The following is a 21,831-nucleotide window of genomic DNA, read 5'->3' as shown; positions in this document are numbered from 1 at the left end:
CCGGTTGGCTTATGAGACTGCTGGAAGGCAGCCTCCTGAACGAATTACAGCTCACTCTACTAGAGCTGTGGCTTCCACATGGGCTTTCAAAAATAAGGCTTCTGTTGAACAGATTTGTAAGGCAGCGACTTGGTCTTCACTGCATACGTTTGCCAAATTTTACAAATTCGATACTTTTGATTCTTCGGAGGCTATTTTTGGGAGAAAGGTTTTGCAAGCAGTGGTGCCTTCCGTTTAGGTTACCTGACTTGTTCCCTCCCTTCATCCGTGTCCTAAAGCTTTGGTATTGGTTCCCACAAGTAAGGATGAAGCCGTGGACCGGATACACCAATGTAGGAGAAAACAAAATTTATGTTTACCTGATAAATTTCTTTCTCCTACGGTGTATCCGGTCCACGGCCCCCCCTGGCATTTTGGTCAGGTTTAAATTATTTTTTTGTAAACTACAGTCACCACTGCACCCTATGGTTCTCCTTTTTCTCCTAACCGTCGGTTGAATGACGGGGGGCGGAGCCTGAGGGGAGCTATATGGACAGCTTTGCTGTGTGCTCTCTTTGCCACTTCCTGTAGGGATTGAGAATATCCCACAAGTAAGGATGAAGCCGTGGACCGGATACACCGTAGGAGAAAGAAATTTATCAGGTAAACATAAATTCTGTTTTTGGAAGGTCTTGTTTTGTTTTTGTTTATTCAAACTTATTTTTATAGATTTTTCAGGCATACAAATATTGGTGAACAGGAATAACAAGAGGAATCGCATAAGTTAGCAAGGGTGATTGCAAGAGTCTCCTTAGTTGTGATGGTCCTATTGCAATCAGTCTATAGTTCTAAAACTTCGGAGCAGTAGGGCTTTGTAAAGGTATGCTGCTCTCTGGAAGGACAAATAGTCTTTCTAATTGAAGATACCAAAGAGTGGTGCGTAGCTTGATGAGGTGTATGTGGATGTTAACAAGATTTTCGCTTGAACATATAAACAGATAAACATGAACATAAACATGTAAAAACAGGAGAAAACATAAGAACATGAGACATCAAGGGCGCGAGCCGATATACGGCGTAGTTTTCGGCGCAAGCGAGGGAACCCGCGCCGGCCGTAATTTCACCTCGCACATCGGGCTATCCAATATACGGCGCCGTCAGATGCTAGAGTAGTGTAAGTAGGACAAACTGGCGTTGTTCAGAAAAGTGTGCAAATACACATTTTAGTCGTCGCAAGTATTTACGCCAGTCTTTTGTTCACGTAAAATCTCAATAAAGTGTAGTTTTATGCAAATTTGGCTAAGACTCGTAAAAATTACCCGATACTCCATCTAAAACTGCGCAACTTAATTATGCTATTCAAAAGTCATATATAAACCCATGCGCAGCCGCCATTTTCTTTAGTGTGTTTGAGCTACAGCACACTACAGTGAGTTGAGGATTAGTAAGAGTAGTGAGAGAGGCGCAGCATAATAGTTGTCGGATTGTTGTTTGGGTAAGCTTGTACATTTACTTACACTTATTTTCACATATTGCACACGTATTGCATACATACATATACAAAATACACAACACTTTTTTTTCTAACACCTCACACATTTTATTTCAATTTTACAGTGTGATAGGCTGAGTGTTTGCTTGTGATTGTGTGTGATTGAACTGGGAGTGAGTGTGTGAGTGTGTGTAGTTTGAGGATGGCAGGGAGAGATAGGGCGGAGGGGAGGAGGGGAGCGGAGTTGCAGGGAGAGGAGTATTCTAGCGGACAGGAGGAGCAGCAGGGTCCCCGTCAGGGAGTTAGTGGAGTGGGGAGAGGGAGAGTTAGAAGGGATGATGGGAGGGGAGATGCCCAGAGACCAGGCACACTTAGAAGAGGGTCAGAGGGTGCACATGGGGACAGAAGGGGGGGGGGGGAGGGAGAGGATAGGGAGTGGGAGGAACCCACACCAGGGACATCCCAGGGAGGAAGCCAGGTGGCCACAGAGGAGGAGCGCATGAGATGCCCAAATTTCTCATTTGATGAGAATATTGCGCTAGTCCAGGCCATCATGGACAACCACACTGCCCTCTTTGGCCAGGAGAAGGGCAGAGGCGTTGCCCGAAGGCGTAAGGAAGCATGGTCAGCGGTAGAGGAGGCTGTAAACAGTGTGGCCCTGCAGAGGAGGACTGTCGAGGGACTCAAAAAAAGATGGAATGATTGCAAGAGGCGGGTGAAGGAGAAGATGAGCCAGGAAGCCATGCACCAGAGGGGAACAGGCGGTGGTCCACCCTTGGAAGCAGAATACAACGTATGGCAGGAGATGATACGTAACTCTCTGAGTATCACAGCAGTTTGTGGACTTCCAGGGGCTCGTGACTCAGGGGTTGCAACCACAGCACCTCATGCTGGTGAGTAACATCCCACACACCAGTATGATATGTATTTGAGATATAACATCCTTTAATGTCACACATTCATGTACACAATGAGGAGCATGGTATTTGGTCTACTAACAAAAACATCTACAATTAGATTTGACCTTAATGCTACTTAACACACTGCAATTCATGATATGAGGTGGAATAGTGCAATACTAACATGTCTCAGAGTAACACAGGCCACAAGCCACATGTAGAGTTTTCAGTAAATGGACACTATAGCCATCACAATACTTTTAGCTCAGAAAGCAGGTTCTGTGCCTACATCAGGCTAGAGTAAATTGTGTGACCATAGTGTCACTTAAAGAACACATTTTCTCCATCACTGACATGTACACATAACTCTTGTATGAAACACATACCTGTATACTGTGCAGATTAAAATCCCTCATAGAGAGTTTGACATGAGAATGAGTATTGTTCCTAGCATGTATCAATGTATATTGTATGCCCACATGGACATATATATGACTGTACTAATCCCTATCATCATTTGACTCCTCCTCAGAACCTCCTGTTACCAGGCTGCAAACTGGCATGCCGCCACCTCCACCACCACCACCAGTCACAGCCATGCAGCATCCTCCACTACCGGTCTTCATGCAGAAACATGGACATTATGCTCCCAGGCATCAGCTGGGTTGGATTGCCTCCGTTGAGGACCCAGAAGTGATGCCACCACCATTGGCATACGAGCCATGGCAAGATACCTGGCATGAGGAACATCATTTTGGCTTAGAGGGGGAGCCAAGTCAGCCACGAACGGTTGATGTCTTTACCCCCCCAACACAATATCAGGCCAGTCATGGCTTTTCCACACAGGGGATGTCGCAAGGTATGCAAAGTGGACAGGCTGAGTGGTCACACACTAGTGGACAATGGGACTACCAATCCAACATGAGAGCTCCACCATCCGCTTCCCTTGGGAGAGCTCCACCATCCGCTTCCCTTGGGAGAGCTCCACCATCCGCTTCCCTTGGGAGAGCTCCACCATCCACTTCCCTTGGGAGAGCTCCACCATCCACTTCCCTTGGGAGAGCTCCACCATCCTCAGATGAGCATATAGCTGAGGTTGTCCCTGAAGCACCAGCAGCTGAGGTTGTCCCTGAAGCACCAGCAGCTGAGGTTGTCCCTGAAGCACCTGCAGCTGAGGTTGTCCCTGAATCACCTGCAGCTGAGGTTGTCCCTGAATCACCTGCAGCTGAGGTTGTCCCTGAATCACCTGCAGCTGAGGTTGTCCCTGAATCACCTGCAGCTGAGGTTGTCCCTGAAGCACCTGCAGCTGAGGTTGTCCCTGAAGCACCTGCAGCTGAGGTTGTCCCTGAAGCACCTGCAGCTGAAGTTGTTCATGATGCACCAGCAGATAGAGCAGAACATGCACCTAGAATCATTGCTCAAGAGCCTGTAGATCCACTGTATTCTCCCCTGGGAGAGGAATACATTTCACTTCAGAGGAGGCTGATAACAAGCTGCGAATGCATTCAAAGAGGCCAACAGAGGTTTCATAGGAGCCAAGAGTGGCTACTCAAGCGTAGCATCGAGCTGCAGAGGGACATTGCAGCCTCATTAAATGAGGCTCAAATCAGTCTCAAATGATGAGAATCCAGTCTGATATGCAGATACAGATGGACAACAGATGGCGGGAACAAAACCAACTCTTGGGCGTGTTGGTTGAGCACTTCACACACCAGCAGGACACTGCCTCCAGCCTTTCATCTGTGGCCATCACTCCAGCAGAATCATCTGAAGCTTCCCAAACCAGGAGAACCAGGAAATCCACTCCAGTCACCACTGCCCCCTCATCCAAGAAGCCTAAAAAAAAAAATATTCTTATAGTTCACCATAAATCTTGTCCTCTGTTTTTTACCATATAATTGTCATCCACATCCATGTGAGGGGTGTTTTATTACACTAATATTGTTAAAACATATAATAAGGCCTGTGTGGAAATGGCCCAAAAAAGGTAATATTATCCTTTTTCTAACATATTCTTGTACTATAACTCCCATCCACAATAGTTGTTTCTGAAGGGTACATATAATAATATTCACTTGTAAGATGTAAATCAATGTATCTCACATCCAATATAAATTGACCCATTGGTATATATAGTAGTGATGTTACTGATAGGGTGGGCATTATCAGGTGTTTTAAGTCTGCAGGTGAGAGGTTGTGGTGTGTGTGATTGGTTTGACACAATTGCAAAGAGGCAGCCTTCAAGAAGGTGTTAGAAATGATCATATGAGCCATCCTAGGTTTTGCTTTCAACTAAGAATACCAAGAGAACAAAGCAAGTGTTCAAATTAAATCTGAAAGTAGTTAGAAATAGCATGCCCTATTTAAAAGAAGAAGGTTTTCTTTGGAGTTGACTGTTTCTTTATATATTTTGGCATCAGTGCCAAGCTGTGTTAGCATTAGAATAAATTACACTCCAGTGGGTTCTAAAGAGAGGAAGGTAATACAATTTACAGTAAATAAGCAAGTATATGTCCCCTATGTGATAAAGTACCTACAAGCTCAATCCATTTGACTATTTCAAATACACAAATAAACCTTAAAAAAGAAATATCATAGTATACTGTCCCTTTAACCTTGAGATGCTGCTTAAATGTATGTGTTTGTTAAGGCTTCCAGGGAGTTACGTTGTTTTTTTAGCCAGTGCAAGGGCTCCTACGCCTGCAATTTGTGGTGAGATGAGAATGGAGTAGATTTTCTGAAATCTGCGCGCGTAAGTCCTTAAGCTGTATATTGGATACCAAACTGCGCGAGTTTTGTATGTCAGTCTATGGGTAAAAATAATACGGACGAAGGCAGAAATATACGCACGTAACTTCTAGGTTACGCCATATATAGGATACCAAACCCGCGCAAAATTTGGCGTTGCATATCGGATCGGGCCCCAGGTTCGTGTTTTGGTTAGATGCATCGCTAGTTGACTAGGTTTGTTTATCAGGGTAGAGAAAAGTTTGAGGTGTAGCGTACAGAAGTTATAAGTATTCCAATCTGGTTTTACAGATTTGTCAGTTTAGCAAAATAAAAGAGAGAAGGGGAGTTAGCGATAGGGATGTATATATATTTTTATATATATACATAGTGCATCCTGATGTGTACACAACCATTTGTTGATGAATTAATATCAGAGAATCAATCCAAAACCAAACCAAAAAAAGTAATATATATATATATATTTATATATATATATACACACACAGTATATATACTATATATGTTCATTTAAAAAGATAGGACCCTTAATAAGATTTAAAATGAATCTGAATTAGTTACTTCCTTTGTGAATTTATAAATGTAATATTACATCATGCATAAATAGAATAATACTGCATTATAACTGTACTGGACATTTTTTTATTTATTATTTTTTATTCCTTCTATTAGAGAACGTTATACAATTTATGTTGTTGTATTTTATTGATGTCCCATGTTGGTTGTCAGCATTTCTCTATATACTTCATACAGCTTTTTACTGCACATAATGTTTTGGACCTGCAAAATTGCTGCCAATATTGAACCACGTCAGTTTTATAGTTAATGACAAACACATGGGAGCATGTGAGTGCCAATTTCTGTATCACACAATTGATAGCTTGTTAAGCTTTAATTGCTGCCATAGTCATGAGTGCTGTGTCTTCGCCAACAAAGTTCTAACTAAATGAGACAATGCTGCCAGTGAAGTCTTCTTGTGTCATCAGTGCTTTTTTAGCTGAAAAAAATGTAAAATATATTTCTATTTAATGTTAATACTGTCCAGCTAAATGGTAGATTATTTTACCAAAATCATGAAAAAGAAGTGAATGTATATTTTTTCAACAGGAAAAATCATTAATGCTGAGAGAGGGGTTGATAAATCCACAGGGCCAGGTTGCCATGGTATCAAGACTTGTGAGCCCTGGAATGCCTACATAGCCCTTTTTTTAGAAAGCCAACATATTTTAAATGTTACATTTGTCCTGCCGTTGCTGAATTTGCATATGGCGTAATGGGAATTGTAGGTACTACAATTCCTATCATCTTGCACAAGATTCAGTGTATGATGCAGACAGCCTTTAAAATGCACCAGATCAGTGCCCTGTAATGCACCACATCTACGGTACACTCACTTCACCACATTTGTGTTGGTATAATTAATGGGAAATCATTGCTGTGTGTGCTTTATATATTTATATATCAGTGATTTAGAGGGGAACCCCAACATTTCCTTTCATGATTTGGATAGAACATATATTTTAAACAACTTTCCAATTTACTTACATTATCAAATTTGCTTTGTTCGTGGTATCCTTTGTTGAAGGAACAGCATTGCACTACTGGCAGCTAGCTGAAAACATCTAGTTAGCCAATCACAAAAGACAATGTGTGCCGGCACCAATTATCAGCAACTCCCACTAGTGTAGGATATGTACATATTCTTTTTCAACAAGGGATACCAAGAGAACAAAGCACATTTGAAAATAGAAGTGAATTTTAAAAGGTCTTAAAATTACATGTTCTATCGGAATCATGCAAATTTAATTTTGTGCTTCCTATCCCTTTAATTCCTTAAAGGGACACAAAACCCTATTTTTTTCTTTCGTGATTCAGATAGAGCATGACATTTTAAGCAACTTTCTAATTTACTCCTATTATCAAATTTTCTTCGTTCTCTTGGTATCTTTATTTAAAATGCAAGAATGTAAGTTTAGATGCCGGCCCATTTTTTGGTGAACAAACTGGGTTGTTCTTGCTGATTGGTGGATAAATTCATCCACCAATAAAAAAGTGCTGTCCAGATGCCTGAACCAAAAAAAAAGCTCAGATGCCTTCTTTTTCAAATAAAGATAGCAAGAGAACGAAGAAAAATTGATAATAGGAGTAAATTAGAAAGTTGCTTAAAATTGGGTTCAGTGTCCCTTTAACTGCCTAACGGCTAGATTACGAGTTTTGCAGTATGAGTGAAAAAGCAGCGTTAAGGTTCATAACGCTGCTTTTTCACTACCGCTGGTATTACGAGTCTTTCAGGTTTAGGGGCACTGCACACTTCTTTGGCCTTAACGCAAATTAACTTACGCAATTTGCGTAAAGTCTTTTTTCAATGGGACTTCCATAGAGCCGATATTACAAGCTTTTCTGGGAGGCCAAAAAGTGAGCGGTACAGCCTATGCCGCAAGATTCGTAACGCAATCTAAAGACAATACCCCCCCCAACATTACAACCCACACACCCAACCCTACTCTTAAACCCACCCAATCCCCTCTTAATAAAACCTAACACTACCCCCTTAAAGATCACCCTACCTTGAGACGTCTTCACCCAACCGGGCAGAAGTGGACCTCCAGAGGGTCCGAAGTCTTCATCCTATCCGGGCAGAAGAGGTCCTCCAGACGGGCAGAAGTCTTCATCCAGACGGCATCTTCTATCTTCATCCATCCGGAGCGGAGGGGGTCCATCTTCAAGACTTCCGACGCGGAGCATCCTCTTCCTTCCGATGACTAACACTAAATGACGATACCTTTAAGTGACGTCATCCAAGATGGCGTCCCTTCAATTCCGATTGGCTGATAGAATTCTATCAGCCAATCGGAATTAAGGTAGAAAAAATCCTATTGGCTGATCCAATCAGCCAATAGAATGCGAGCTCAATCCTATTGGCTGATTGGATCAGCCAATAGGATTGAAGTTTAATCCTATTGGCTGATTGGATCAGCCAATAGGATTTTTTCTACCTTAATTCCGATTTGTCTTTTAACCACAAAATTCCTTACTGTTGGGAATGCATACCCTGGCCACCAGGAGGAGGCAAAGACACCCTACAGTAAAAGCTTTAATATCCCTCTTACTTCCTGTTTCCTCCCAGTATTTTCTTAGCCTAGCTTAGGAGCAGGTGAAGCTAGAGGTGTTGAGAATTTTATTCAAGAAATACAGGATTTTAATCCAAAAATTTTCCCTCAATGGAGTGTTCCTGGAAGAGAGGGACATGGGAGAGTACTGTTGTGCCATTTAAATCTTCACTCTGGAGTTGTGGTCACAAGCCTGACATGGGTGTTGCTGGGACAGTTCCTTAAGCCTCCTCCTGTCTGGCTATGATGATGTACTTCCTCAGTATCTTCTCTACTGTTAGTTACAGTACAGGATGGGCGCTCTACTGTATCCTCAGGACTGATGTTAAGAACAGTGGAGAGGGCATTTGCTGGGTAAGTACCTGCATGTTTTACACAGCCCACAGGCTACAAAGGGTACAGTTACTACATAGCCAGTTCATGGTAGCTTATGTTTTACAGCAGTTTAGACTGCACATACAGATTTATTAATTTTCTTTATTAAGCTGCTTTATTTTATTGTCATAATGTATACTTTACTAAGTAACAGAGGGCTTATACAGCTTTATTGGTTATTGTGCGCTTTTAACTAGGATTTTAGTACTATATATTGTTCACGTACCAGACCCTTTAACAGCTCTGGTTAGCATTCAAGCCTCCATTATTAGCACTCCTCGTTCTGACAGGCAGCAGCAGGAGCGCTATGGAGATCCATTTTGAGTTGTGGATGGAAACACAGAACGCTATTGTCTTTTCTCCTCTGCCATTTCACGGCAGTTGTGATTTTGGCGCTCTCTCCGACTCTGTTACTTCTCCCTGCAACTGGTGCCTCTGCGCACTACTGGAGCAAATGTCTTATAATTCTGGAGCAACTTTGGAGGGGGTAAGACACTATGATAAGAGCATGATGGGGCTCAATCATTTCTATGAGGTGTTTTTCTTGAGGTGCCTTTCTAGAATACCTTGGTGTGTTTTGTGAGGCGGATTTCAGCTATAACACTGTCATTGTACACATGGCATAATTATTATAGTGTGCCCTGCAGATCCTACTTTGGGATAAGATCAAATTTTTCTCATGTTTGGATAATATGTGCCTACTTTTTAGGACCACTATAATATAATCATATGCCATTATCAGAATTGCACAATCCTTGATACATTTATTAAAGTCTGTTTTGCCAGGCCATAGTTTAAATTGTAATTTGCCTCACATAAAAATGAGGTCAACATTGTCAGGGTACCTGTGAAATAACATTAAATAAACTCCAGATGTGTCACATAATTTAATATTTCAGTTTAGCTAATATCTAATTTGATACAAATTGGTCTCACTACAGCCCCTGCCCCCCTCACATTTTAAGACAAGTTGAGAACAAAAGGGATGATACAATTGTTCAATTAGTGAAGATAGATCAATAATTGAACCTTTGAAGCCAAGGCTTTACAGGGAAGAGAAACATTTGCTCAATTAGTGAAGGCAGATTTCTTCAAATGAACGGCCATATATGTATTTCCTGCCCAAGATGTGTAATGAAGTTACAGACCCCCTGTGAACAGCAGTCGCTTAGTCTAAAATTGATCTTTGAAACTAGCTGAATCTCAGGGGATGTAGAAATTTAAACTTGTATGGTATACAGGGGAGGATTCTTTTGAAGGCCTAATACGCCTTATGCTGGCTAGGTGAAGCATATGCTAAAGTACACTTACAAACACATTGTTTACATTGTAACTTTGAAACACATTTTTAAAGTACAAATCGCCTGCAGTCTGCAAAAATATTTAAATAAACCAGGGTTTTACAAAAGAGTACCAACATATGAGATATAATGTATATGGAACATACTATATTTATGGGATAATTATCAAATGTAAATCTTGGGGGGGGGGGGTTAAAAAAAAAAAGAAGAGAAATTAGAACTTCATATGAAAATTTAAAATGTCTACTCATTTCAAAATGAATAACAACATTGTTTCTTTCATTTCAGACCTGTGAGAAACCAGTGTTGTCCAATGAAATATATCATATCTGCTGTTTCATGCATTCAAAACAATGTTAAATCAGAATATGAATTGATATATTAATTAAATTCATTCTGAAAGTATTAGAGTCCTTTTTAAGTCCCCCCATAAATATGTGATTTTAATACATCTTCTAAAATATTTGAATGTATCGGAATTACTTCGTAATATGGTATTAGAGGTATACTCATGTTTAGTCTCTATAAATACATGTTAAATTATATTATATGGGACATATATGTTGACCAGATAAGTTTATTAATTTCAGGAAATGGTGAGTATATTAAATATACAGTTAAAATATATAAGAATCTGTATTTACTGTTAACAGTATTTGATGGTGAGACTGCATTTCTGGTTGTCTGCTGCCACCTATAGTTCAAAAATGGTATTACAACCACAAGGTATTTGGCTGCTCAGGGAGGCGTTTCCCAAATAACCAAGAGATGTTCAGCTCCGAAGGGCCTATCACAGACAAGCACTGTGGTGCGTATCCAAAAGGTTCACCAATGATTAGAATAAAAAATGTGGGATCTATCACATAAGATATTCTCTTGCACAGAGTTTTAACTCTCTGACTTATCTTGCTGCCTTGGTTTACAGAAAGCAACATTGGGCCTAAACCTTTTATTCTCTAAATTGCAAATACCTTTCTTATTTATGAGGTGAACTGGATTTATCTGAAAAAGCTGAAACACTCATCTGGTTTATTTGGTGATGTATATGGTTGATCTATATTTTGTAGATTTTTACAAATATATTCTAAAGCTATAGTTAGATTGCAGCTGGTAATTAAAAAAGCATATCTGGTATTTTAAGTTTATATCCATAGTACTGTGTAGTTTAGAACTAGTCACATTAATGCTAAATAATTTTATTTACTAGAAAATAATTTGTACTTTATATTTATAAATCAGTTTTACTATTGTGAAATTTCATAATTGGTTATTGTAGTTAAATTCCTCTGGTGTATTAAGTTATTTGTAGCTATTGTGATATATTTTAAAACTTGTTGTATGGTGGCTAAATAAGAGGTTATTTCAGCTCAGATTAATTGGCTAATTATAGACTGTGCTGGTATTCTCATGTGTGGTGTTTATTGTAAGTAAGGTTCATTTTAGATATATATTTTGGTTTGCTTTGTAAAGAATATTATAACGGAATAAGCGTGTATAATTGATTCATAATCTAGTTTCTACATAAATATAATTAAATTTAACTAATCAAGAATTCAGAAATAAAAATTAATTTTTAATTGTTACGTATATACATTTTACTGGAGATTACTGCTAAGACAATAGTAAATAATCATTTTGTAACCCAGTCATATACTAACAACATGCAGTATTTAATTTGTTGTCTAGGGGTACCTGTTAATGTTTTAATTGTTTTATCAACCTACTGTTTAATCGTGCTACTGCTTTTTGTAATAGAGCAGAATGGTATTGGTTCTGCTGGGTTTACATCCTTGTAGAAAGCAGACCCATCTATTGGGTCATTCCTGGGCTTGGCTGTGACACTTGCCATGTTTTCTACAAGTGTCCTTTGGTTGCTGCAGCAGTTTTTTGTTGGATCCTGTGGTAAAAAGAGCATTTTTACCATAGGATAATAAAAAAGTTTAGAGCTAAGAGTATGCCTTCAATTGGCTTCACTCTTTTCGACAATCCAGGAAACAAATCAGCTTCCACTCAAAAATTAGTTTTTTTCCAAGTCTGTCTAGAAACCTTATCTAGCTGGGAATATGTGCACACAAGACATGATGTCTCAGTGCAAAGGCTGCGAGAAGGAGCAGCCACAACCCATTCTAGTTGTTACTAGGGTGCATATTAAGCCTTTACTGAAGGCATGGTTTTGTCTGTTCCATACTGGATCTAGAGGATATGGGCATAATTGTTTTAGTTACAGTTCCTCTCTATTTTCAGTCCCAGAGAAGGAGTGATCATTGAGACCCATTCTGGATTTGTTGACCTTACACAAGCCTTAGAGAATTATCTCTTTTAAAGTGGAGCTTATCAGATCTTTCCTATTTTTTTCTTTCCCTAGGGTTAATCATGACAACCATAGTCATCAAGGATGCTTGCCTGCGCTTTATATTCTCTAGGAACATCGCTGGTTCCTTTGTTTTGATTCTGGACAGACCTTATCAGTTTGTAGCTTTTGTTCTTTGTTGTAGTTTCCTGGAATTTTTACAAGGTTCTGGAAGCTCTTCTGTCTGTAGTCAAGGTTAAGGAAACTGTAACTTCCTATTTGGATGATAATTAAATCCACTTTTTTCATGTTCTGACTATTTATACTGAAAAGCTACTCTGATTTTTCTTTGCAGACATTGAGGTTCAATGTTGCAAAGAGTTAATCCCACTTTCAAAGGTTTTCTTTTCAAGGATTGATTGTAGACTCGGGTTTATTTCAACAATTTTTGTTCAATCAACACAAGCTTATTGCATTCTGCATGAGGTACATGGAGATAGTGGGTCTACTCTGATGATGGCAGCATCATACACTATTCCATTGCAAGGTTTTATTTACTTCCAATTCAGCTACGCATGCTTAAGCTGGGAATGGAGATCACACCAACCTTTATCAGTTTATCATCTGGATTCGTCAGTTAGAAATCTATTTTTTGTTGGATATTCCCCATTTTAGTCTCTTGGGGGAATAGTCTTCATTTGTCCGTCATGAGAATGATCTTCTGCGGACGCCATACTTTGGTATGGGGCAGTCTGGGGATCTCTAGGGTCTCAGGGGATTGGTCTCCTCTCTAGGCAAGGTTACCAACCAACATATCCTCTGTGTGATCTTCAGAGATCTTCAGGTGTGACTTATCCATTGGGCTGATACTTTCCTTTGTATTAGTCAGTTATTCATACGAGTATCCATATATCAATTATCAGGGTGGTACTGGCTTCGCTCCATGCTTCATTGAGCTGAAGCTCATCAAGGTACCATCTCAGCAATTCACAGCCCTGGAGTTAACAATGGTGAACCAATTTTCTGAGTTGTCAGACGTCTCCTTGACATTTTCAGCCAGTAGGTGTGACATTGGGGTCTCTTCACAGATTGTCTTGTTGGCTTTATGCCTGAATCAAGGACTTCCCAAATATGGGTTATGGCTTAGAGTTCCTCAAGTGGATATACATAGCTTTCTGTTTGGATTTTCTGAATCTTACAATTATTTTGTTTTCAGATGGCTTAGACAGGGTATCAAGCCTATTTTTTCTCCCTGGGAATTTGAGCTTGGTTCTAACGGTTTTGTAATTTTCTCCCTCTTGAACCTATGAATTTTATCTTTTTTTTTTATTTTTATTTTTTAAGCTTATGCTTTCTGTTAGCCTTCATATTGGTTAGGACACTCTCTGAATTATTGGTTCTTTTCTTGTGATCCCTCATACCGGGTGTTTCTGAAGTGGGGTTAGATCCTTTGTACAGCTTCTTATCTTAGATAGTCTTTTCAGAGCATTCTAATCAAGACATTATAGTGCTTCCTTATGTTCTAATCTAAAATCTTTGAGCAAAAGATTATGATGAAACCTCAATGTAGTCCGGACTTTAAGGTGTTCTCTTCAGGCTCCTGAGTATTTCATCAGTTCATCCAGTTTATTCATTTTATCTGAAGTAAAAATGACATTCAGCAAGTAGCTTCTGTTATTTTAGCTGTATGGTTAAAGACTCTCTAATTCTCAGAGCCTACTTTGAGGTGGGACAGTCCGCCGCCTTTGCCTAGAACAACTTATACAACTCGTTCTGTGTCTACTTTTTGGGCCTTCTAACATAAAGCTTCAGTAGAGCAATTTGACATGGATGCAGCTTGGTTTTTGGCAGAAAGGTTTTTCAGGTTGTGGTTCCTGGTAAATAGGCGCCTGCTTTTTTGTCCCACCCATTTTTTCGTGGACTCCACAGTTTGGGTATTAGTTCCCAACAGTAAGGCATTTTGTGGACTCTCACCACCATTAGAAAGAATACATAACTTATGCTTTCCTGATAAATTCTTTGTGGTGAGAGTCCGCAAACCAGCCCAATTTTGCTTATGGCAGCAGTTTTAGTTTGCACCTCTTTACCCTACTATTCTTCATACTTCTCCTATTCTTGGGTATACGAAATACTGGGAGGGAACAGGAAGTAGGATGGATATTAAAGCTTCTACTGTAGGGTGTCTTTGTCTCCTCCTGGTGGCCAGGTGATGAATTCCCAACAGTAAAGAATTTCATGGACTCTCACCACCAAAAAAGAAAGGAATTTATTATGTAAGCATAAACTATGTTTTTTGCCTTGTGGTTTTACCCATATCCATAATAGATTAATATATTTGCTTTGCCAATGTTGAGCATTGTTTACTAGTTGCTGATTTTAATATAATGTCACTTTTGTATGTAACCCTGTGCTCTTCTCGCAGGTTGAACATTGTGAAGAATTAAAGGCACAGTTGATAAACAGTGAGGAATTGATAAGAAGATTGCAAACACAAGTAGAAGAGCAGAATGTCCAACTACGACAAATGCGGATAGGTTTGTTTTTTCTTCTGTTTTTAAATTCAAAATATTGAGCATGTTAGCATAGTAGTTGAGTTTTCCTCTGCCTCGGTTGCTTTACTTTCAAATCAAAGTTGTTCTGCATCACCTAAACCTTTAACTTGTGAGAGTACAAAGCTTGCCTAAGATCCTGTTTCATTGCACTTTACCTGGTGGTTTGTGCAGCTTCCAGTTGCCAAAGCTTTTCAGGGTTTTGGGGTTTAGAGGAGTTCTGCTTTGCAAAACAGTATATTTTGTTCCAGGTTACTATAATTCTTGCTGAATGAAAAGGCAGTAATGTTTTGTTGACATCTCCATGAGCCATATAATACATGCACTAGCATTGCATTTCCTGTACATAATTTATGTGTAATATAATATGAAGGACATGCATTTACAAATCTCTGAACACTAAACTATAGTGGTAAAGAAAACACAAAATGCAGCTCCCTACCTGCACAGTGTGTATGTGTGTGTGTGTATGTATATATGTATGTGTGTGTATATATATATATATATATATATATATACACACACACACACATGCTGAATATAGAGACTTATTTTTTCAGACAACATATGCTGGGTATGCTGGTGTACCTTTTGCTATCTATTTTTCTTTACTACCATGCAATTGCAGAATAGAAACATAAAGGGGCATTAAAGTAATATTTTAATCTCTTAAAAGGACACTTTAAAATGTATTACAGTTTTTAAGTTTTTAAAAATATGTTTTTAAATGCTGGTGGAGATATGTTCCTGCCCATCAGCGGTGCTGTCAGAGTTGTCATTATTAGCCTCTGTAAACAAGTGCACTAACAGAACCTTCCAGTTATTTACAGTCTCAGTTTAAATAGCTTTAAAGGGACACTGAACCTAAATTTTTTCTTTCGTGATTCAGAAAGAGCTTGCGATTTTAAACAACTTTCTAATTTACTCCTATTATCAATTTTTCTTTGTTCACTTGTTATCTTTATTTGAAAAAGAAGGCATCTAAGTTTCTTTTTTTTGGTTCAGCACTCTGGACCGCACGTTTTTTTTGGTGGATTTATTTATCCACCAATCAGCAAGAATAACCCATGTTATTCACCAAAAATGGTCCGGCATCTAAACTTATATTCTTGCATTTCAAATAAAGATACTAAGAGAATGAAGAAAATTTGATAATAGGAGTAAATTAGAAAGTTGCTTAATATTGCATGCGCTATCTGAATCACAAAAGAACAAATTGGGGTTCAGTGTCCCTTTAACTTACTTTTTTAAAAGTAAATATAAATATATATTAACTTGTTTCAGTGCTGTTCCTTGATATAAATACATTTTATTTATTTTAATGCCCCTTTAAATATACTTTTAGTTTCTGCTTTACATTTTCTTCCTAAATCACTTCATTCTTTGTGATTCTCTTGCTTGCGCAGCTCTAGAAAATGAAGTGTATCGCAATCCCAAGCCATCCCTGGTTGACCGTTCTGTGCTAGACATCACCGCTGACAAGATTGTGCCCCCTGATACTTATGTTGATAAAGCAATCTTGAAACACCAGCTTTTATTTGATTCCTTTATTGAAGCAGGTGGCATGCCAAATGCACAGTATAGTCGGCCTACAGGAACTCAAACCTCCTCCTCACAGGCAGACCTTGCATTTGTAACCAATAGCAAAGCTCGAATCAAGGAACTACAAAAAGAGGCGGAGCACTTGGAGGAATTTTATCGTCAGCATAAGTTTATCTATGGGACTGCACTTAGGAACAGCCCTAAAACCACTATTTCACCTTCAAAAGAGTTCTTAAAGACATATTCTGTTGCTCCCGTGCATAAGATAAAATTTTCTGAAAGCAACCTTACAACACAACAAGAAATCCTTTTAACCAGATTGAAAAAACAGTATGAAGAAGAAATTTCTACTCAATCTGACACAACTCCACATAAGACAAAGGTGTCCTCTTCACAAAGACTTTCTTCAACTCCAAAATCCAAAGCTAATAGAAACTTGAGTAACAGAGAAGAATTGCTTTCCGGAGGTGAGATACAGTATTTAAACTTGCAGACACATATAAACCAAAATATACACTGAAATTCATACAGACATAATCAATTACATCAGCTTAGTGGCACTAAAATACACTACAAATACAATAGTAATGAATAATAAATACATTTTAGCATGCCACAGATGAATAGCTATTGGGAATTTAAAGGGACGTTAAATTCCCCATAAAATCTATAAACATGCATAGTGAACAATACTTTGCAATGTTTTATCATTATTGATTTTGCCTGTTATCATTTAAATTAAAACTGAAAATTGCAGTTGTTGCACTACTCTAAGCAAAGCTAAAATGCATTCTATGGAATGCAGAACCCCAACTCCTACATGCCGCACTGTTATTGGTTGATCAGTGCAGTTAGCTGATTTATATTGGTCTCTTATAAGCATTAGCAAAGCAGATAAGATAAACGTACTCAAGGATTTTCAAGGGGCCCGCAAAACAGTGCACATTTATGCTAAAAACAAATGATCTATTGCTTTAAATATTTTAAAACATCTTTGTTAAATACAGGGCTGTATTACAGTAATTACTTTAAAGATCCACTCTTGCATCTAATTATGGGGCCTTATGTAGGGCTGAACATTGTGAGATCCAGATGTCACATTGCTTGTGAATCTTATCTGATGGCAGTTAACATTTTTGTATGTATTTGGCAAAAAAAAAAAAAAAAAGTGGAATATCTAGATGTAGCAAATTATAAATATGTATGCTTTGCAGTGCGTGTTCTAAAAGGTACATGCAATACTTTCTTGCACGTTGCAGTAGTTAACAATCACTTCTGTCAGTAAAACACAATTACAGTGATATATAACACAAATTTGAAAAGCTTATGAATGCAATTCAGTTTTGAAAATAAGCATTTTTTTAGTGCACATGTATTAGCAAAATTGCTTTTAGTAATAGTTATGCCTATAGTCCACAGCTGCATTCATTACTTTTGGGAAATAAGAACCTGGCCACCAGGAGGAGGCAAAGCCACCCCAGCCAAAGGCTTAAATACTCCTCCCACTCCCCTCATCTCCCAGTCATTCTTTGCCTTTCGTCCCAGGAGGTTGGCAGAGACGTGTCAGAATTTTTAATTTTTGTTTTTTGTCTCTTATGGAGGGTAATGTGATTCCAGTAAGATCATTAATTTTACTTTATCGTCAATGTACTGTAATGTGACCTTTGCGGGTCTAACTATATGACATAAGGGTCTCAGTGAGTCTCTGTTAGTATCTTTGAATCAAGGGTTTATATCTACTGATGGGGGTTATTGAACAGGGGGGATTATAATTATGTTTGTTATGTGATTCAAACTGCTTATGTGTGAGGTTTATGGGCTTGTGGTTGGAACTTTGAGGCCTTTGGAAGTGACGCAGTCTTTTGGTTGGGCGCGCTTTTTTGGACTGTTCGGTTCACCTTGAGTTCGGGCGTGGTTACTCTCCGTTCCCCATTTCCGCATTCCTGACTGTGTGGCGAAGAAGATATTCTAGTCCGCAGGGGTCTGGTCATAGGAGGTGGTGAGTGCCTCAGCCATTGTGGGTGTCAGGTGCCGTTTTTGTGTTCATACTTTAGTTCATATTGATATTTCCTCTATTCAGTTATGGAGGATTCTGATGCTGAGACTGTGCTAATTTCAGATTCAGTTACAGAGGATTCTGATACCGAGACTATTTGGATTTCAGATTTAGATTCTGTGTCCGGTGACGAATCCGGATTGGCCTTGTTGACACATGGCCAGTTTTGTTCCGTATGCCATTTTAGAGCGCCTTGTTCCTTGGGCTCGGGGAATCAAGGGACTGCTGAGCCATCCGCCTCTGGGGATCCTGTCCTCCAAGAGGTGAGTTCCCTACCAATTCATACTTCTACACATGCGGGTAACCCAGTTTCTGATTCCTCCATGCAGGGTGGCATGTTCCCACCCCCCCCCCCCCCACCCCGGAGGTTGCAGCATGTTTTCGCCTCCACATAATGTTGGCGATTGTGTTGTGCCTTTCGTTGCAGGATTGTCATTTGTTTGAGATCTCTTCCAGTTTTTGAAAGATAGGTCTCCGTTTGGCTGGTCCTGCGGGTAGGCCTGTGTCTTTTTGGGCGTTAACCTCCTGGTTGCCTTATATTTTATTTGTATCCAATGGGATGTCTTTTATTTGTTTTTGTTTCCTTAGGGAACCTTTTGGGATTGATATTCTTTATTACTTCTTCGGAAGTTGTTTTGGACATGTTAGTCCTATGTTAAATATGTCTGTTTTCTGTTTTTTCCTCTATGAGGGAGAATTTATGCTGCTTGCCAGTTAAGATCCTAGGTGCAGGCTAGTCCTGTCGGGTTCGTTCGGTCTTGTGGCTGTTCAGACACGTGGCGCTGTTCTGCTCGGCTGGTTCGGTAGAAGCGCCGAGTCCTCTGGTTGTCATTGTTTTTCATGTTCAACTAAACATTCAAGAGAGCCTGTGGGTCCGTGAGGCGGGAAGGATTGTTTCAGTCCTTATAGCCTTCAGTCATAGATGGCCGGGCAGGGGAGTTTCCCACTGTGTCACTCTATCTGACATCTGATTTCATCAGACCCTAGACCCTCCCCTAAGTGGTGGAGGGTTGGAGGACTTAACGCCCCTTACCGCAGTTGAGTGGTTTGGCCGTCATTTTTCAGGCCTCTGGATTTGTCCTTCGGGCTTGATCCAACAGCTTGTACAGGATAGCTGTCTAGCATGCAGTTTGAAACCAGTTGCAGCTCTTCACGCCTTGCTGGTGTACGCGTAAGCTGTTTATAGTGTTTCTAGATACAGCTCTTACTCTTTGACTTGTACTGTCTGTCTGAGTTATAAGAGACCTTTGGGTCTTCTTCCATTGTCTCCGGGTGGATCTCCCTTTAGGGATCTGTGTTTCCGGGTGAAGGTTGTTCCCTGCAGGGACTTTGTTTAGCTCAGGGTTTTCCGGAGCTGGGTAGGCTTAGTGCCTTTCTCTACCTTGTGTCCTCTGCTTGTGCAGAGGTGATAGGGAGACTAGTACTGCTAGTAGGATTTTTTTGACCTCGAGGTATCCCCTGGTTGTCCTGCAGCTTTGAGAAGTATCTTCATACGACTTCTATCCTTGCTCCTTGGAGCGTTGTACTTTAGATAGGGGTGGTTCCTTCCTTTGGTCGGGGCTTTCGAGTTCTTCTTGCTATCCGGATTCTCTGGATATGCATTAATATCCCTTATGTCCGGCATCATCGCTTTTCTGTAGGGGATATTCTCCTCCCTATGGAGATGGAGTCCTTGCTTGGGGCTTCTCCTGGATGGGAGGCAGAAAGGTGGGAATGGTTCCCCCTGGGGTCTTGCTGGTTCCAAGTCAGATTTGTTGGGTCTTTATTTGGATAGATCCTTCTGTCTATGGCCTTGTATCTGTTTTCAGAGTCGGGTTGTCCTTGTACTCTGTGGGGATGGCTGTGCTATCCTTACGCTCGTTCCCGTACCTGTTTCCGGATTCTGTGTTTCCCTGTTTTGGATCCCTGAGGCTGGGTTGGTCCAGCTGGGTGTGGATCTGCAGGTCAGGATGGCCGTGCGGTCTAAGGCGCTGCGTTCGGGTCGCAGTCTCCTCTGGATGTGTGAGCTTGTTGAGTCTATCATGTTAGCTCAGTCTGCTAAGGTATAGATTTTCCTTTCACCTTGCTCCATTGATTTCAGAAGAGGGTTTACTCTTCCTTCGGGTTCTGAGGGAATTCTCTCCTTCTCGGGGTGCCTCGATTGAGGTTTTGTGTTCCCCTTTTTAGGGACCTGTGTGTTTGTCCGGCGACTTAGGTTGCCTGGAGGGTGCCCTCTGTCCGGGGGTTGCTTTTGTGGTCTGTTTCTTGCCTGACTGCTTCTTCCTCGCAAGTACCCTCTGTGTCATCCTGTTATGGAACTCTGTGTTCTCAAACTTGGGGTTTCTCACCTGGGTGTATTACACACTTTTTTATGGTTGAATGCCTTGGTTTTCTATGGTCAGACCAGGGAGGACTTTGCCTCTTCAGTGGCATACCGTGCTTGCAGGATATTGGTGAGACGTCTGTTCTGTCTCTGTGCCCGGTTTTATCCCGGGTTTTCGCTTTGTATAGGCGTGGCCTCCTTTCCCTTTTTGGGTCCCTTTGGGTCTCTGTGAGCTGGGCTCTCTCTTGGAGGTGTTCTTTTTTGTATTAGGGGACCTCTCGGTTTCCTCGGTTCTCCTTTGCCTTGTCCCCTTGGGGGTTTTCGGCTGGTGTCCCCTATATTTGTGGAGGGTGAGCGGTGGGGGACCGTTTCTTGGGCGACAGTGTCTCCTGGAGGACTGTTGGCTCAGGCGAGTCCGTTTGCAGTCTCTAGTTGTCTTCTGGACTAACTGCGAGTCAGTGTCATTGGGGTTTTTCTTCTTAAAGTTTTCTCGGCTTCGGACAAAGCAGGGTTTTTTATTGGGTAGAGGTTTAGGCCTGGTGCCCTCAGTATGGGCCGCCTATTGTACCCTCCCATCTTGGCATTCAGTGTCCTTTATAGCTTGGGTATTGTTTTCCCAAAAGTAATGAATGCAGCTGTGGACTCTTTCCATTTAAGAAGAAAAACATATATTATGCTTACCTGATCATTTCCTTTTCTTCTGATAGAAAGAGTCCACAGCTCCCCACCCGTAATTTTATGTGGGGCGTCCTTATATTCTTCTGGCACCTTTCACCCTGATATTTCTTCTACTGTTCCTTGTTCCTCGGCAGAATGACTGGGGGATGAGGGGAGTGGGAGGATTATTTGAGCCTTTGGCTGGGTTGTCTTTGCCTCCTCCTGGTAGCCAGGTTCTTATTTCCCAAAAGTAATGAATGCAGCTGTGGACTCTTTCCATCAGAAGAAAAGGAAATTATCAGGTAAGCATAATTTATGTTTTCATAAATAACTTTTACTGTGTACAGAAACATATGTACATATGCTTGGTGCACATGCATTAAAATACCATGTATACTCAGAGCATATATTACATTGGCAATGACTTAATTCTATCATTGGCAATTAATATACCCCACTGCTGGCTCTAAAACTGTGATAACCTGTACTAGAAGCATTTTTGCTTCTTCATGTATAATGGAAAAATGCGTC

General features: G+C 40.3%; 1 protein-coding gene across 1 annotated transcript in view; it reads left to right on the top strand.

The window, feature by feature from the left end:
• OFD1 (OFD1 centriole and centriolar satellite protein) overlaps positions 1–21,831 on the top strand; it is a 149,203-nt gene that overhangs the window by 56,144 nt on the left and 71,228 nt on the right. Inside the window, exons 15-16 of the mRNA XM_053707579.1 lie at positions 14,617–14,728; positions 16,150–16,752. Of these exons, the coding sequence (XP_053563554.1) occupies positions 14,617–14,728; positions 16,150–16,752 (715 nt within the window). The remainder of the gene's footprint in view (positions 1–14,616; positions 14,729–16,149; positions 16,753–21,831) is intronic.

Source organism: Bombina bombina, chromosome 3, assembly GCF_027579735.1.
Source record: "Bombina bombina isolate aBomBom1 chromosome 3, aBomBom1.pri, whole genome shotgun sequence".
In the NCBI taxonomy this organism is placed as follows: domain Eukaryota; kingdom Metazoa; phylum Chordata; class Amphibia; order Anura; family Bombinatoridae; genus Bombina; species Bombina bombina.
This window is presented reverse-complemented; position numbering and strand designations above follow the sequence as displayed.